Here is a 13440-nt window from a genome sequence, read left to right as displayed (position 1 = left end):
AAATCAATTTAGAGAAAATGCAGCCTCAGAACAAATAGCTCCTGTTACAGAAATACACGCCACCGGTCACAAGACCAGACCGGATTAGGCACGGGAGCAGAACCAAGGAAACCAAGAGTGTCGGAAAAACTACTCGGAAGGCTTGTCTAACGCTGGGTTCACTTCTGCAGGAAAAATCTAAAGGAAAGGAGCCAATTAATTAGATTAAAAAAAAATAGCTGAGCCACTGTCAACCCACTTTTACTTTTAAGCTTAGGACAGCACCTACACTGCAAGGACGCTCCCACCACGTGGGGGCAAGAGGCTCTGTGACACAGGGTTCTATAATCTATACACATGATTTCTCTTATTACAAGTCATTGGAAGCCCCAGTCATAATATTTGACTTTTCCAATTAAAGAGAAAAGAAAAAGAAAGGAACCCTGGCACGTCCTCCCTTGATGGACGGATGCGATGGAGGGTATCCTCGGTCTGGGCCACCTCCTCTCACTGTATCCTAGAATTCCTGCGAGAGTAGTTCTCAACTCAGCACCTGCCTCCTCCGCCCCCGGGACACGTGGCAACGTCTGTAAACATTTCTGGTCGTCAGAACCGGGGGAAGGAGACAGGTGCTACTGGCATCAGGTCACCAAAGGCCAGAAATGTGGCAAAACAGCACTGAATCGTTCAGTTTAAATGTCAAGAGTGTCATGTTGAGATGCCGCGGTCTAGAAAGGCCAACCAACCAGAGGTCTGCGTCGACACTAGGGGAAGAAATGATGTGGACAAGCTGAGGTCTATAAACAGGACCTTTCATAAAGTATAAAAATATTTTAGAAACAAAGAAATAAAAACATAGAAGAGAGGTTAACCAAAGATTGGCATGACAATACTCTGCAATTTGGTTTCTGGTTCTTCCTTATTTGACCTAAGTTAAGGGGGTGACGGTGGCGAGGACCAGGATGATGTCTAGGCATTGGGGTTTGCTCATAGCTGCCTTACTATTTTCCACCGTCCTGGAATTACGGTCGGATGCGAAGGCCCAGCTCCTTCCAGGCCACACGCATCCTGCGACTCCCCTTGAGGTCTCAGCCCCGAGGTTGTCCTCTCAGGAGATGCCAATGTGGCGAAGGACACGGTGCCGGCCTCCTCCTCCTCCTCATTCTGTTGTGTGTACGGTCTTCCCAGCTCCCAGGACAGCCTGTAATCGCTCATCTAATCTGTCATCTTGTGTGAAAATCACATCCAGGTCCGCCACTCTGGGACCCCAGGCCAGTCTCTTTCAACTCATTTGACCATTAAAACCATAGGAATGGTTTTGGGATCCCTGGGTGGCGCAGCGGTTTGGCGCCTGCCTTTGGCCCAGGGCGCGATCCTGGAGACCCGGGATTGAGTCCCACGTCGGGCTCCCGGTGCATGGAGCCTGCTTCTCCCTCTACCTGTGTCTCAGCCTCTCTCCTCTCTCTGTGTGACTATCATAAATAAATAAAAATTTAAAAAAATAAAATAAAATAAAACCATAGGAATGGTTTTAACCATAGGAACCAACTCATTTGACCATATAAAACATTAGGAATGTTTTATACCGTAAACCACTATGCACAGAGTTTCAGAAAACACCTGTCACGACGTTTGACGCATCTCAATATTTTCTCTCCGGCTTCTTTTAAATGCTGGCTGTGAGCCTCCGAAATGATTTCACACCCATTACGTGTTGCCAACCGTGGTTCGAAAGTTCTGCGAGGGCAAGAGGCATGCCTACCCGGTTCTCCGGGGCCAGTCTTGGCCCATGATACAGACTCAACAAACATGGAACAAACGGTCCTGGCTCTCCAAGTGGGCATAATGTATATGGAGAGGTAGTGGGGGGGGGGGGTGATGACCACAGCACGGCCTCGGAGTACCGGAGGCAGATCTGGCTGGGTTCATTTCTCCTAGATCTACGCTTCCGAGAGCTTAGGAAAAATGAGCACGGTACTTACACCTGCTCTGGCCCACGCTTTTCTTCCACCTACAAAATAGGAATGGGAAGAACAAGAACTCAGAATTATCACTGAGGCTAAAGAAAATGATGGTGGGAAGAGCCACAGTGATTGGCACCAATGGGGGCTGAACAAAAGGTGCCTAATCCCACGAGGAGGGGCAAAACACAAGGAAGAATGAAGAAGGTTCTAAAAGGAAATACACCAATTGTCTTTGCACACACAGGAGCCCGGGCACGAGCCCGGAGACTAGCTGCATGCCGGGAGTCAGCAAAGGGGGGGAATCAGCAGATGGTTGGTTCTACGTTTTTTTAGGACCACTGGAACCTGTACATTGAGGAGCGGTGTTGAATCCAGAGAAAACCCAGACAAGGCCAGCCGGATCTGTGCAAAGGGATCGAAAACGTCAGGTTTTCATTGCTCCTGGCGGGTGCCTCTCTTAATTTAATTTCCTTCTTTCGTTCGTTTATTGGCTCACGAATTCATGACTGCAAGTATGAGCCAAGACAGAGGTTCAGGCTTCTGCGTCCCCCCACACGGCTGAGATGAGCAGTCATGGGAACCAAAGACGGGCCTCCCCACGGCCAGCCCCACTGACTCGAGGCTCTCCGTGCCGACCTATGTCCCCGGCACAAGCTGTCTAAGAGGACGCGGCCTACTTTGCTGATATCTGCCTTGGCCTGTTTCTGCTGCTCCCTCAGGAGACCACAGAAAGAAGACGGAGCAGAGAAATGTTAGACTATTCTACTGTTTTATTCAAAAAAAGAAGATTTTAGGAAAATCTGCACGAAGAAAATCTCATTGCTCCAGCTGCGTTAGGAAGCACCTTGCAAAGCTCTCTCGTGTACATCACAAGGCGTTAAGGCCGTCTTTGCACCTTGAAGAATCTAGGGTCAAGAAAAAGCACGATGCAAGTATTTTTTCATCACAGTTATGCTAAATCATGGTAACATTATACTATGCACATAGTATAATCCCATGTTTAATTTTTCAAATGCACGCACACAGATACGCACCCCAGTAACTGTGTGCACACAGATACACACCAGCAACTATACTCTTGAGCACTCATTCTACCTAGATGAAAACTTACGTTCGCACAAAAATGTACACACACGCATTTATAGCGGCGCTGTGTGTAAAAAGCAAAAGCTGAAAAAGCCACTCCCAGAAGGTTACACGGGGTATGATCCCATGTATATAAGATTCTTGAAATGACAAAATTATAGAGAATGGAGGGCAGGTTGGTGGTTTTTCCAGAAGTTGAGAAGCTCGTGGGGGTGAGAGGGTAATGGAGGTGCTTTCAAGGGGCCACATGCTGGATCCCAGGGATAATGGAAAGGCTCTGTGTCTCCGTTCTGTGTCAAGACCCTGGCTGTGATATTGTGCTTGAGATGTGCGAGATGTCATCACTGAGAAAAAGCAGGTAAACGGTATATGGAATCCTTCTGTATTATTGCTCAAATGCATGTAGAACTACAACGATCTCAAGACAAAAAGTTTAATTACAAAAGTTTTAAAAATGCATGTGAAAAGCCTGGAAGGCCTCTCTCTGTGTGTTTTGTCAGGAGTAAATAAATAAAAATCTTAAACACACACACAAAACCCTGGGACGCCTGGGTGGCTCAGTGGTTGAGTGTCTGCCTCGGCTCAGGTGGTGACCCCGGGGTCCTGGGATCGAGTCCCACATCGGGCTCCCTGCAGGGAGCCTGCTTCTCCCTCTGCCTGGGTCTCTGCCTCTCTCTGTGTCTCTCAGGAATAAATAAATAAAATCTTTTAAAAAATAAATAATAAATAATTTTTTTAAAAAGTCTGGAAGAAAATATACCAGAACTCCAATAACGGACCACATGCTTGTAGAGGTTTCTTTGTTTATACTTTTCTACCTTTCCCATTTTCTCAAGTTTCAAAACATTTCTAGCCTTAAAAAAAAAAAAAAAATCCAGTCCAATCAAAATCACTATCACTGAACATACCTGGCTATGAATAACTGATTCAATTAATTTTAAAAAATGTCGTAGAGCTACTTGTGCAAACTAACAAATGACATAGTGCCCCCGCCCCCAGAGTCACTGGCCTTTGGAAGGAGTAAGAGCTTCTCCTCCCACCTACTGGTACTGAGCGGGCTAAGCTTCAGTCCAGAGAAAGCACAAAGCAAGAGGCACGGGTGGGTAACAGCCCAACGGCCCCGATTCCGGGCTCCCTGCGCCTGGGACAACTGGTTCACCAGTCTTCACTTCGGAGGTTGCTCATTCCCGGTCCTAAGGCCCTGGCCCTCGTCCTAAGTTCAAGGGCTCATTTCTGATCCGTCTCTTCTGAGTCGGAAGCCTGGACCCTGACGCATGAACCTGAACTCCGGTGTACGACCTCCATGCCCGTAACTGCAAACCAACTTGACGTTTCAGAAGCATCTTTATCCCCCGCCCCCCACACACTGGACCTCCACATCCTACCCCGTGCCTCCCCCCATCCTCCCCCTCTCTCAGGGATGACACCCTCATCACCAGCTCCCAAGCTTGAAGTCTGAGTCGGTCTAAAGCCCCCGCCCGCTGCCGGCCGCGTCTCCTTCCCAAGCCCTACCCTGGATGGCCAACATCGCCCGGACTCCATCTGCTCTCGCCTTCCTCCCCCGGCACCTCGCAGTCTTCATCCGACCCCCACCACTGCGCTCTGGTTAGTGCTTCTGCCCCCCGTGTCCCATGGCACGAACCTGATCATTCTCAAATCAGAGTCCGAGGAATGTTTTTTGATGCTGAATTTTGAGTTTAATGATTAAAAAAGTATTTTCCCCCACTGGTTCAAATTTCCTTGGCACTGGTAACTTCGAACTGGAAGAAATTTTCAGAGGTGAGATTCTGGTTCCTTGGGCTGGGGTTTCCCCAAATGGATCCTTTTAGGGAAATGCCGCTCAAGTCTGAACAGCGTGGACGGTGGTGGCTCTGAAGCCCCCGTGCTGCCCAGTGGCCAAGCAACGCTAGCCTCTAGCTGCTGCGCGTGTCGCCCTCAGCTCCCCACTGTGGGGTTAGGGTCATCACACCTGCACTCGCGGGGCAGGGAGATGGCAACGAGACGACGCACGGGAAGGGCTCGGCGCAGGTCCTGGTGCGCAGCAAGGACCCCGGCGTTGGGCTGGTGGCCGTGCTGCTACCAGCGGCCTCACTGGCCGTGCACAGATGGCAGCTCTCTGCTCCCGGTCACCTCCAGGTGAGGAATCATCTCAGTGTGGCTTCCCTGCAGCGTATTTCCCGAGGGGCTCCTGCCACCTGTCCCAGCACGCCGGCCGAGGTGTTCCTCCCGCCCACCCGTCCTGTGTCCCTTGCCCGGTCACCCGCCCTGGGCTCCTGCAGGTCGCCCTCGCCCAGGCCTCCCCCCATCCCGCCTGGCCCAGCTCGGCCCGGGTGCCCTTCTTCGTGCAGCCCCTCGGCCAGAACCTCTCCTGTCCCGCGCCGCGCCGCGAGGACGCTGGAAGTGCCGACGTCCTGGGCACCGCTGCCGGGAAGGGGAGCCGCACGGGGCCGGAAGGGGGGCCGCACCAAATCGCGATGCCACCGCCGTCGGGGGGCTGTGTGGCCGTCCTCGAACGGCGGCCGTCGTGAGGACCCGGGTGGCACGTCCCGGGAACCCCGAGCCTTCGCTGCCTCGCCAAATGCCCGGCGCGGGTGGCTGCTTACACGCCAGCCGCCCCGCCACGGAGCTGAGATCACTGGGCGGGCGCCCCTCGGTCACCCCAGCCCAGCCCCGAAGCCTGAGCCGGAAATCCACACCTGTCCTTTACTGGCTGCTCTGCCACAGCCTCGGCCGAATGACAGCAAGTCCTTGGCTGCTCTTAAGTGAAATGAAAAAGTCCTATTTGAGCCAAGCACGCGTCCGCCCCCGAGTCGAGAAACAGCGGAAACAATCTTATGAGTCCCAGCTTTAAGCTCCAGGTTTCTTGCAGCCGCTCACGTCCCAGTGTCAAGTGAGAGGACACACAACTCAAAGCATGTAGTCCAGTGAGGAAGCAGAACCGGGATGATTCCGGATCGAAGCCAGAAGTTCAGACTGTGGCTGAACGTCTACACAGGCGCACGAGAGCCGCGGGGCTCAAACCGGGGGTAAAAGAACTAGGAGAAGACACGCCCCCAGATAAGGAAAAGCCAGAGACAAAGCACCACAGGCCCGAGCGCGGAGTAACGAGCTCCCACACCTCCCCTGCATGCCAACCCCACGGCCCTGCCAGGGAGATCTCTAGAAACAGCAGCAAACTACTGGAAATACTGGAAAGATGAAAAGGAGGCAGAAGGCCTGAAAGATTGTTGACTGGAAAAACTATGAGATCACTAGGTGAATGGGGCAAAGGTCTCTTCAAAAGAAGTGTATTTAGGGGACACCTGGGGGCTCAGGGGTGGAGCGTCTGCCTTGGGCTCACGGAGTGACCCCGGGGTCCCGGGATCCAGTCCCGCATCGGGCTCCCTGCAGGGAGCCCGCTTCTCCCGCTCCTGTGTCTTTCCCCAAAAAGTGCCAACAAGGACTTGTTTCTCCGCCAAGGTCTACAAACCCGAAGGATATAAAAGCCCTGTACACCCTCTGTGGGAAATCTGGCCCTAAGAGCCAGACTACCTGAGGTTTAGAAACTTATGGGAATCAGGTTGAAATCTGAATCCTGAGGGCCACGGGCATGAGGGTAACCGCGGCCGCGCTGTTGTCAGCAGCAGCATCCTCCCCGCAGCGTTCCCAGAGGGCATCAGGAGGGCCTTCCTTCCTGCTGAGCGAAATCCTTATCAGAAGCTTGCATCTCTGCAAATCCCTCAGAATGTGACAGAGTCAAAACATAAAGTCGGGACGCCCGGGGGGCTCAGCGGTTGAGCGCCTGCCTTCGGCCCAGGGCGTGACCCCAAGGCCCTGGGATCGAGTCCCGCATCGGGCTCCCCACATGGAGCCTGCTTATCTCCCTCTGCCTGGGTCTCTGCCTCTCTCTGTGTCTCTCATGAGTAAATAAAATATTTAAAAAAACCATAAAGACAAAGGGGTCCCTACACTGTCACCATCGCCACCAGATGGTCACTATTCCCACCAGAGAGCAGCAGCTCCTCCCGGACGCAGACCGGACACACGAAAGCCTCACGTCCCCCTCCTACCTCCACTCAAACTCTCACACCCACAGGCTCTCAGGCGTCAGCCACCAACGGCTTTCCAGGGGCAAAGGTCGTGGAGAAGGCCGAAACCAGAAACCGCGCAACCCCACGCACATGACTGAGCTGACGGAAACCGATGAAGAACGCAATGATGGACGTGCACCAAGGGACGGCCTCCTACCTGTGGACCTCTGAACGCCCAGAGAAGCTGCGTCAAACCCAGAGCAGTCAACTCCCTCTCAAGATGTGCATTAAGCATGAATCAATCCACCTTATTTTTATCACTGTCCATATTTTAAAATAACGTAACGCTATCTTACCGTCTTGACAGCTGGCTACAGACGCCGCCATTAGGAGGATGGGAGTGAATCCCCTGCCAGAGGGAACTCAAATGACGCACCTGCTCTGGAGAAGAGTCTGAGGTCCCCCAAGTTAGCACAGATGCCAGCAATTCCGCTCCTAGGTATATACCCAAGTGAGACCACACCGTGTCCATGCAAAAGGCTGAACACAAATGTTCACAGCAGCATGACTTCTCTTAGTCCGAAAGGGGGAGCAACCCAAATGCCCACCGACAGAGGACGGGATGAACGTCACGCGGCATACATGTATGACTAGTGGTGGGAGAGCACCCAGAACAAGGGGCCGGAGTCCCGAGGCACGCTACAACACGCGGAACCTCGAGAGCAAGTGAAGGGGTGAAGGGGCCCGTGTTCTAGGACGCCTTTTATACCAGACGTCCAGAGCAGCAAGTCAAAGACAGCAGATGGGTGGTTGCCAGGGCCCGTGGTGGGGCGGCTGGGGTGGCTGCCCACAGCTCCGAGGCATCCATGCGAGGTGATAAAAATGTTCTAAAACGGACCATGGTGATGACTGCACAACTCGGCAAATATACTAAAAACTGAGCTGTGCACCTTAAATGGGTAAATCTATGGGGTGTGAATTATATCTCAGTAAAGCTGATGGTGGGGTTTTTGTTTGTTTTTATCAAATACTTGAATAAGGTACTTGGCCCAGAAGGGGCACAGGCAGGCACAGCACGGGCCTCCCCCTGGCTGCACGCCGAGCCCACCTCCCACCCTGGAGCCCCCCCACACCCTGCTGACTGCTGCTCCGCTGATTACAAGGCAGGGACCAGAGGGGCATGATGAAGCCATGAGCAGAAATGGGGCAAAACCAGCACTTTTAGAAGGAGGAAGGTCAGCCTGCCCACGACCAGCGGACCCGCCCTGTAAAGCCCAGAAGCCCAGGGCTGACCACAGACACGACGCAGACCCCAGGCAGCCTGGGGAGGAGAGGCCGGGAGCAGGGAGAGGGTGACGGGGGAGCTAAGAGGATCGGGCTGAGGGTGCCCACGGCCCCTCACGTCGAGCCAGCCGGGTGGCTGCCCCTGCGTTACTTGTACTCTGGGTGTGCCCTTCTCATGCCCCTGTCAACAAGAGGCTCTTCCCTTGGGACGTGTCCACCATCTTGCCACCAACACAACCCTTCCCGCCTTACGCTACTTGTGTAAAAACCCTGCCACACTACCCGGGGGCCTCTCCCGAGTGCCCAGTCCAAGGCAAAGTGCACTCGTGGCATTCGGACGGGAGAGGGCTCCACCATTCTTCACGGGCGGGTATTTAGGGCCCTCAGTGCATCCGGGCTGTTTTAGTGACCACAGGACAGGACCCCACACGTTTTCAAATACCCTCACGCCTCTGGCTGGAAGACACTGGGCTGCACCAAGCACGGGCATCCGCCGTGTGGTCCAAGCACGCCGATACAGGCACCCACAGCTGCACCAGGGGTTTAGGCCGAAGACTTAGAAGCTTATGAAGTCACAGGTAATCACGCACGTCATCAGTAGAACAACCGGCCCCTGTGACAAGTCAGCACGACCGGATCACCATCTCTGGCATCCCAGGGATCCCGGCTCTAATGCCCGCTCATATCCCTGGCACATCCGATCAGGGCTGCGCAGCCTTGAGAACGAGGCCCTCCCACCCCATGCCTCAGTTTCCAGAACTAGAAATGAGAAAGCAAGAGGCTTGCCTCCTGCCATCGCTAGGAGCGAAGCCACGTAAGGCACTGAGTACAGCCCCGTCTCAGAATAAACGCTCAGAAGCACCTGACGCGCTCGGGGACAAGGTCAACCGGCCTCTGCAACAGCGGGTGCGGGGCTCCTTCCACTGCAGGTGCATGTTCTCCGCTAAAGAGCGGACACAAGAGGCCTGTTCTTGACATCGGTGTGTTCACCGTTATTCCAGATGATGAGACATCTCAAAACACCGCACCCTAAGCGGTTAACCACAACCCAAAGACAGGGCCAGGTTAGTGGAGGGAAACTGCCATGAGCATCAGGTTTCATAATAATCGAGGCCGGCATCTCCTCCGAGGGCGAATCTGCACAAGGTGCTGCTGCCCTGATGTTGCCCGGGCACGAGGCCACGGCATCACCGACTACTTCCCATTCTGAACGCGCGGTCCCTGCCAGCAAGGGACAGGTGGCAGAGAACGGTGGGTATTCATAACCACGGGGCGATGCCCACTGCTGTGGGCCTCCCTTCTAATCTCCCCAACGGCCTTACTCTCCACGCACCTGCCACGGGAAGACCGGCGGAGGGGGCCACGCAAGAGCTCCAATTTCTCTGCCCGCGAGATACCCGAGAACAGGAGATTTTCTTTAATCCATGGGAATATTTTAAGACTGAGAGAGATCTGTCTGTAACTAGTAGACACACTACTGATAAATACTTAATAGATAAAGCCCCCAAAAGTCATTAAATAGAGTTAACTGAGCGTTTAAGAAATAGGTCGAGAGATCGTTCCATACAACTTCCGACTGCGCGGGATCTCCGGTGGGTCTGTGAAGGCTGTGAATGCTGATGAACCAAGCAGTGGGGCGCTTTGTTCAACTGATCCCTCAAATACGGCATTGACGCAGGCAGAAACGGGGCAAAAGCAGAGCTTCCAGAAACTCCTACACTTTGCAGAGAATTACAGAATTCTGAATTACCTTTTTTTTTTTTTTAATATTTTATTTATTTATCCATGAGAGACAGAGAGAGAGGCAGGGACACAGGCAGAGGGAGAAGCAGGCTCCCTGCAGGGAGCCCGATGTGGGACTCAATCCCGGGACCCCGGGGTCACGCCCTGGGCTGAAGGCAGGCACTCAACCAGGGAGCCACCCAGGCGTCCCCACTTTTTATAGAGAGACTCTCAAGTCATCTCGACACCCAACATGGTTCCTTGAACTCAACCCTGTGGTCAAGAGCCACATGCTCCATGGACTGACGCCACCAGGTGCCCCGTTACCTTGCTTTTTGAACCGAGTTTCCCCAAACACCTCGTTAGAGTGCAGAGCCCCATGCAGCACCCAAAGGAGGGGCCGGGCCGGCGTGGAGGACCCAGGACGAGTGCCAGGCTGAGGCTAGAGCTGGGGGCACTCAACCTCCAGCCCGAGGGTGAGGAGCCACCAGCAGAACCATGGACGAGCCCCGGGGCCCCTCGCGGTGGCTGTGACTGGGTGGAGGTGTGGGGTGGGGTCAGTAAACCGGGTTGGGGCGATCGGCGAGGGCAGTGGCGTGGGGCACAAGGGGGGCCGGCTCAGGGCACCGGAGACCCTCAGCCCTGGCCGGCGACAGCCCAGCACGCTACCCGCACACCCGGGGAACCACCGCCCGCTTCGGGACGTGTGCTGGGCTGGCTTAGGAGTCCCTGTCGGGCCGCAGAAAAGCTACGAGGGGGTCCGGAGGGCCGGCACCAGCTTCAGTGCTTGAGCAAGCCCCTCACCTCCCACACCTCCCGGAGGACCTGCACTCAGGCCCCCTATACCGCCGCGCCCCCTCCTCCGCAAGCCCCTTCCTCACGGTCCTCAGAGGCTCTCTGCGTGTTTTACCTGCAAGGCCAGTGCACAAGGGAGGATGAGCGCGGGAGGGAGGCAGCCAGGTAAGAGAGGAACGGAGTGGACACAGCGCAGCAAGGCCTGGGCGCCCCTGGCCAGGTTCCTGCCGACGGTTTTCTGCTCTCATCGCCGCGTGACAGCCTCACGCAGAAGGGCTCCCGCACACCTGCCCCCCGAGACTCGGAGTCACGGCTCACCAGCAACACGTGACCTTCCTTCTGTTCTTTCGAGCCCTCATGAAAAATGATTTAGTACCGACCACCCCCAGGAACCGAGCGGCTACCCGCACGCTGGGATCGAAATCAAATGCTGAAAATGTTTACCTGTCTTCAGAGAAGGTGCTATTGAGGCCAAAGTTGCATACAAGGCCTTATTTGAAGTGTCTGGCTGCCAACTGTGGAAGGAGCCTCGGGGTCCATCGAAAGAAGAAACGATAAAGAAATGTGGTCTGTGTATACGATGGAATATGACTCAGCCATCGGAAAGGACGGATCCCCACCATGTGCTTCGACGTGGATGGAACTGGAGGGGATGATGCCGAGTGAAGTCAGTCCATCGGAGAAGGACAATCACATGGTCTCACTCATACGGGGATATAAGAAATAGTGAAAGGGATTATAGGGGAAAGGAGGGAAACTGAGAAAAATTAGGGAGACAAACCATGAGCGACTCCTAACTCTGGGAAACACACAAAGGGCTGCAGAAGGGGAGGTGGGCAGGGGGCTGGGGTGACTGGGCGACAGGCACTGAGGGGGGCACTTGACGGGATGAGCCCTGGGGGTTATACTATATGGTGACAAGTCGAATTTAAATAGAAACAAATGTAAAAAAATAAAAATAAAGATTTTTATTCTGTTAAAAAAAAATGCCTGCTGCTACAAATAGAATTAAAAAAAGAATGTATGGGGGCAGAAAACAAGATTCAACACAGGGAAGGGTATCTGAGAAAATAAAAGAGACTTAAAAGGTGTAGAAGCTGCTCACATAACCCCGAAGACAGACTCAGAGAAAAGTCTATTCAGAATCAATGCCCGTTTTCAAGCGAATTCAGCTGGAAGTCTTTTCACCGTGTGTCAGAGGCACTGAGATATTACAGGTGATCATTGTGTGGGTCGAGCTAAGCCTATTAAAATGGAGACAGTATTTCTGTACAAAAGGTCAGGACAAATTTATTAACAATGCAAACAATTCTGGGAAGCAGGCTAGGACCCAGTAGTCAGATGGGTTTTCCGGATTTTAGAAAAACAGCTTAAAATGTCTTTACCTTGTACTAACACCGAACTTTGCCTCTCTCCAGGTCCCTTTTTTTTTTTTTTTAAGATTTTATTTATTTATTCATGAGAGACAAAGAGAGAGGCAGAGACACAGGCAGAGGGAGAAGCAGGGTCCCTGCAGGGAGCCCGACGCGGGACTCGATCCTGGGACCCCGGGGTCACGCCCTGGGCTGAAGGCAGACGCTCACCTGCTGAGCCCCCCAGGGGGAGGGTGCCCCCTCCAAATACCTTCTAAATTATGCCTGGGCGAGCCTGGAACAGCAGAGCCGGAGGCCAGTTCCCATTTGAAGAGTGTGGATCTACGGCTACGTCAGGGGAGCTGCACAGCCCTCCGAGCGGAGGAGCCGCTGCGGCTGGGGACCGCCGGGAGGACCCCGGGCGCCCACAAAGCACGTCCCCCTGGAACCCTCCAGCACTAGGCGTGACTTCCATGCCCGCCTGGTTTCCACTAACCAGCCTCCCCGTGTGTCTAATAACAAGGCCCGCGCTCTCTCCGTCCCCGTCTCATTGTTCCAGGCTCGGGCTCCTCAGAGGCCTCGGTGGTGGTTTTGCTTTAGCTGCTCGGGCACATGTCAGCGCGGGATCTGTACGGACACGAAGAGCCCCCCATCTCGGAAGCCGTGAGCCTCGTCTTTTCTTGGGGGGGGGGGTGGCTGCTGTTCGCGGCGGGCGAGCATGTCCCGGGTTTCCGAGGGACCAGGCCCTCAGCATCCGCCGCCCAGCACGGAGCCCCTCACCCGTAACGCGCCTTGGGAAACCTGTCCGCACACCTGTCGCCACTTCGAGGCAACCTGTCGGCACACCTGTCGCCGCTTCGATGACTGCGGCCTGTTCCGAGGTGTGACGGAGACGGGCCGCCTGTCGCCTGAAGCCCCCCTGCTCAGCACGCGCTGACTCCACACCTGGCAGGTGCCAGGGCCCGGGCAGAGGGAGACCGGAGACAAGGAGCAGAGACACCCCAGGGAGGGACGGGGCACCCGGGCCGTGACCCTGAGGCCACCCTCAGGAGATGCCCTACGAGAGGCGCAGGGCCCCAGGCGGCGGGAGGCCACGGCCACCAGGGAAGCCACCTCCCACGGCAGCCCCGATACTTCGGTGATACGAGCAGACCCCAGGCCTGCTGTTCCGAGCACTGCTAACCAGCGAGCGGCGATCCGGATCTGCGCGGCCTGCCTGCCCCTGGGCTCGGGCGGGGGGCTCTTCTA

The 13440-nt window shown here is 54.6% G+C and overlaps 1 protein-coding gene across 7 annotated transcripts in view; it reads right to left on the bottom strand.

Annotated features, from left to right (window-relative positions):
• Positions 1-13440, bottom strand: part of MYO10 (myosin X) — a 195832-nt gene that overhangs the window by 120642 nt on the left and 61750 nt on the right. The window contains exon 1 of one of the 7 annotated variants that reach the window (XM_077896392.1): positions 8766-8828. The exons of the other annotated variants lie outside the window; for them this stretch is intronic. Within the exon in view, the coding sequence (XP_077752518.1) occupies positions 8766-8813 (48 nt within the window). The 5' untranslated portion in view covers positions 8814-8828. Of the gene's footprint in view, positions 1-8765; positions 8829-13440 lie in introns of those variants that run through there. 7 annotated transcript variants of the gene reach the window in all.

This window comes from Canis aureus, chromosome 4 (genome assembly GCF_053574225.1).
Source record: "Canis aureus isolate CA01 chromosome 4, VMU_Caureus_v.1.0, whole genome shotgun sequence".
Classification (NCBI taxonomy): domain Eukaryota; kingdom Metazoa; phylum Chordata; class Mammalia; order Carnivora; family Canidae; genus Canis; species Canis aureus.
Note: the sequence above shows the minus strand (reverse complement) of the source record. Positions and strands in the feature narration are given on the sequence as shown.